This window comes from Sphaeroforma arctica (assembly GCF_001186125.1).
Source record: "Sphaeroforma arctica JP610 unplaced genomic scaffold supercont1.82, whole genome shotgun sequence".
In the NCBI taxonomy this organism is placed as follows: Eukaryota; class Ichthyosporea; order Ichthyophonida; genus Sphaeroforma; species Sphaeroforma arctica.
In genome coordinates, this window is record NW_014040476.1 from 1 (window position 1) to 5052 (window position 5052).

General features: G+C 37.7%; 1 protein-coding gene across 1 annotated transcript; it reads left to right on the plus strand.

Annotated features, from left to right (window-relative positions):
• The first annotated feature begins 352 nt into the window (after positions 1-352).
• SARC_01924 (hypothetical protein) lies at positions 353-2775 on the plus strand. The gene is made up of 4 exons (XM_014304313.1): positions 353-422; positions 966-1055; positions 1792-1951; positions 2249-2775. The coding sequence occupies exons 1-4, from the start codon at positions 366-368 to the stop codon at positions 2467-2469; spliced, it is 528 nt and encodes a 175-aa protein (XP_014159788.1). The 5' UTR covers positions 353-365; the 3' UTR covers positions 2470-2775.
• The last annotated feature ends 2277 nt before the right edge of the window (positions 2776-5052 follow it).

Below are 5052 nucleotides of genomic sequence, written 5' to 3' on the forward strand. Positions count from 1 at the left end.
ATATATATATATATATTATACATTTATACATACATACCATTAAATATATATAGATCTATATGTACATTTATGGATGTATGTGTATTTTGCTTACGACAATGTGAAGGGGGAACAGTCACTGGACATCGTCAAACGTGTCCTTGTTTGTGGCATCATATCCCTTCCACTACTATATATATATATATATATATGTAGAGTTAGCAACGCTACATGCTTATATCAGCTTGCGCATGACATGAGAGTAGTTGCAATATCAACTGTTCACACGCACGCATACATTCCTGAAGATGTATATCACTCCTCGGTCTTCAGGGTCTAGCATTTAACACGTGTTCAATTTCTTCTGGTATTCGCAGTTAAATGGCATGGAGCTGAACGGTAAAACATTAAACGTCGAACTGGCCCGAATCAGGGAGTCACAGGTATGTGCGAGTATAGTGTATAAAAGGAAAGCTACATATATGCCCCTGTTTGCTATCATGTATCTGTATTCAAGAGATTTTTTATATTCATGGGTGAAGATTACTTCATTTAGTACTGTTTCAAGCATGTCATAAGTCAGTCTTCCGATTAGAGAGATCTCGAGTTCTCCATGGATAAGCGTACGCGCACAGAAATTATGTCTGATGTTTATGTTGGTCTATATGGTTGTCATACACTCGTGCGTATTGTGAAGGCCACCCTATACACATATTCACATATATATATATATATATATATATATATATAATAACAACTTATCTATAAATATGCATATATATATGTAAATATATATATAAATATATATACATATATATATATATATATATATATATTTATATTTATATTATGTATATATATTTATATTTATATTATGTATATATATTTATATTTATATATTTGTGAGTGTGTGTGTGTGTGTGTATTTGCTCAATTGAGTGGGTCATTTGTATGCTAAATCTCTATATGTACCCTTTTTCAAGCAGCCACCTAAAACGGCTAAAAAATCAAGCGAGGACAAACCAAAGCGAAGTGGCGAGAGAAAGAGGGACAACAGAACTCGTATGAGCAAAGAGGTGCGTTTGATCTCATGACAGCACTTCGATATTAGCCAGGCTATATATGTTGTTGGATATGTATTTCGTCCTTTGATTTTCCATCACCAAGCAACGCGGCAAGGCCACTAGGATTAACAAGCCTGTACAGATGTGGTAGTGTGTGTGTGCTATGTAATCACATGCATTGTATGCTATTTTTCTCGCACTGAAACATTTGTGCTATGCATGGCTGTATCTCTCCTGAGAAGTACAGCTGACTTAAAATTAGTGATATGTGTTCGATATATGAAGTGGACGGAATACATGTGCATTCATTCGTTATCGTAGCAGGATAAGCATTCTTCTCTATGTATTTATTACTTCCAAAAACTGGCGCACGCTCGCCAGGGAAGAAAATATGAGACGCTGTGTGTAGTTTCACAGAGAATGCATCTGTGCCCGTAGGCTGCAAGTTCTATTTAAAATCTTTGACCTTTCAATATATCTGGAAGGGTTACTGTCTTGAAATTCTACGAGGCAATCTCATGGATTATATATATACATGTATACAAGTATACATGTATGTATATGTATATAAATACAAATGTACATATATATGTATATATATATACATATATATAAATATGTATATACATATACATATACATATACATATACGTATACATTAATATATATCCAATCTTCATCTATAACTACATATAAATATATATATATTGCACACCTATGCTTACTGTTATATATTTACTACTCACAGGAACGAGAAGAGAAGAGACAAACATTGCCTGATTCCGAAACGCTTGTGTTTGTCGCCAATCTTCCGTTTTCTTATGAGGACGAGGAATTATCCAAGGCCTTTGAAGGATTCAGTGTGACCTCAGCTAAAGTCAGCAAACGATACAACGGCAAAAGCAGGGGTATGTGCATTTTCTCTCTGTATATCCAAAATATAAGTATATATATATATATATATATTCTTTCTAACATCCTAGCACGGTATTTGTGTACTTCTAGCTATGAATGTCATATATTTTTCTTCAGATTGGGCCATTCATCTCATTTTGTCGAGAAACATTACTAGAAATCATGCAACATTTCTCATGCCGCTTTCGACATAAAAGATGAGTTACTATCTTGCTTTGGACGTTTTGTGTGTCTGTATTTATATTTACGCAATAATATCAACTCAACTATTCTTTATCATCATTCGGCAGGCTTTGGTCTGGTGGAATTCGAGACCCATGAAATGCAGCAGAAAGCCATCCAGACTGTTAGCGAACTAGACGGGCGTGAGATTATCATTCGTGTGGCCAAGATTGAGCAGGAGAAGCAGCCCAGAGCATCCACGGGTACGAGTAATAATAGCAAACCTGCGGCATCTGGTGCAGAGGATGAGTTGCACGATACAGACGACACGGAGGTCAAGCCTGAGTAGTTAGAGAATGTGGCCGAGTAGGTGTGGAATGCGGCCGAGTAAGTGTGTACTGTATTCGGTCGAGGGGAGGGTAGATGTATACTGTATAAGGGATGGGCACATAGAGGCTTTGGCCGTGGATAGGCAGGAGTTCAGTAAGTGGGTAGGGATACTCATAAGAACGTGACAGTTCTTCTGCTTGTGGGTGTTTGTGTGTTGGGCCACATCTCAGCAGTCGCAGATGAAGATGTATCAGGGAATATTTACTTTTGCAAGTATGTGGCTGAGATGGGAATGAAATAAAGACTGAAAAATAAGTTCACGCGTATTATACGATAGCGTCACCAATTTTGATGCACTTTCATTGTACCCAGCTGCGAAGCACAGCTTTTTCGCCTGCTATCACAAACCCGGACCAAAAGCGTTTTGTATCAATCTTTGCAACAGTTTAAGGGGTTGCACACGTATATGCATAATAAGCCGAGGGTTCCTGTTTCGGTAAGTACACTATTTTCTTGGCAGGTCTTGGCGTGTGGTTCGTGCTGACGTCATAGTGTTAATCAAAGCACACGCCAGTACGCGAGCATATTTATAAAATTGAAGTGATGCTAGTTAAACGCAGAAGTGGCCTGTATTACGAATATGTAGTCGCTTTTCAGTGATATGGAAAATCTCGCGTAAGTTTTGTTTTATCGTCGCACAAATGTTCGTTCATAACAGCTGCTCTTCAAGGTTAGACAAGCTATTTTCATGAAAAATAGATTTATATATTGATACAAGTAAGTATATTCATGTAGTTCTTCTCGACCAGCCGGTATAAATATGCGCCATAACAAAAGCAGGCTACCAGAGTACGCGAATATGCTCAGAGCACCTCAGCAGAATTGTGGGCATATCGCCTTCAAGTTACCTTAGAGAAATCCCCGAATGCTAAATTGCGTCAAGATTCGTAAAAAGATGTTATTGTGGGTTGAGTGAACCAACGAAATTTTCCTGCCAGTCAGATCATGTGAGGTTCATATAAGTATCCACCTGTCTACAACATCGACGGTGGTGTGGCGATTCGCTATCAGGAAAGAGTACAGATTGTGGTACGAGCAATTCAGTTCGTTGGTTAATTATATAACAGCAACATATACAGCACTTTTAAAAGTCAGAGACGGCTATTCCATACGTGCAGGGTTCTAGAGACCGCGACGAGAAGGTGCAAGGACACAGAAACAACGAGGTAAAAAAAATAATAGATGGGTAATTTAATATTGCATTCAATATTTTTACTGATATACATCATACGTTGGATAACCAACTAGCACCAAAAAGTATAATATTTAATTGTCTATATACCAGGTACTGGACAATACTTTCTCCGTCTGAGGGCAAATAATGCGCTCGATAAAAGTACACAGTCAAACGGCGTAAACTGTTTGCTAATATACAGGTATTTTTATATTGACAATCCAACTACAACATTGGTTGTTGCTCCACTAAATAAAGTGAAGCTATTACGCTCACACGTATTTATGCGCCTATATCTAATATATTTACATATACCTGCGAAGTTGGCGCTTCAGCATTTCTGTCGGTCCTACATACCGTTTGCCCGCGGTTGTCAGGGTTGTCGTAAATATTAAACCCCCTAAAACTACCTCCCATAAACCTTAAAAAACTAAAAGCAGTTTGGCGGGTTTCATATGCATGACCACCTGGGCCATCAGTGATTAGGCCCCGGCCAGGGCCAGGGTCAGGGGTCAGGGGTCAGGGGTCAGGGTTTTAGACTTTAAGCCTAAGCCCTAAGGGTTACTGCAATCTGCATATTCGACGAGACGCCATTCAAATTGGCAGCTTTTTGTTTGTTTCTCTATGTAATTTAAAATAAAACAAAGCCAAAAAAAAATTAAAAATGGCACAGCTGTAGGAATGTAGGTTGTAGGCTGTAGGTTTACGAAAGAGAACTTCTTGCAATATACAGTCATATTTTATTTATGAATGGCTCTAAATGTCGTATATTAAATTTTGTCCCGTTTGAAACAAAAAACCCAAAATACTACAAAACCCTAAAATAATGTCGAGTGTCGTAGTAAGTTGAAGTTGTGTATTGTGCTCGGGACTGTACACAAACTCAGAGTCAGTCGGGAGCGCCTAACGCCTAACGGGCGTCACGGCCTCTCTTGCAGACACGCGCCCTTTCAGTGACATAAAAGGAAGAGCTTGAAAATGAATATGTATGTAGTCCATTCCGCTTCAACCATATATTAAAAATAGAAGATTCGTTTGGAATCATATACATTCAGTCACATAAGGAAGTATGTTACAAAGTGTATCAGCGCGCGTGGCTACTGCAGCAGCAGCATCAAATGGCCGAATTACCGCGCTAGTAGGAAACCGGTTTTTCAGTTATACTGTAAGTGATTGCCCGCTTATTATACTTATTGAATTTCCAAGAGTATTCACCCGTACACATATGCTTCTGTCATGCACACATATTCCAACTATAATGTATATATTTCTACGCGAAAGGTATATATATATATATATATATATATATATATATATTATTATATTATTATTATTATTATATTATTATATTATTATATATTATTGTAT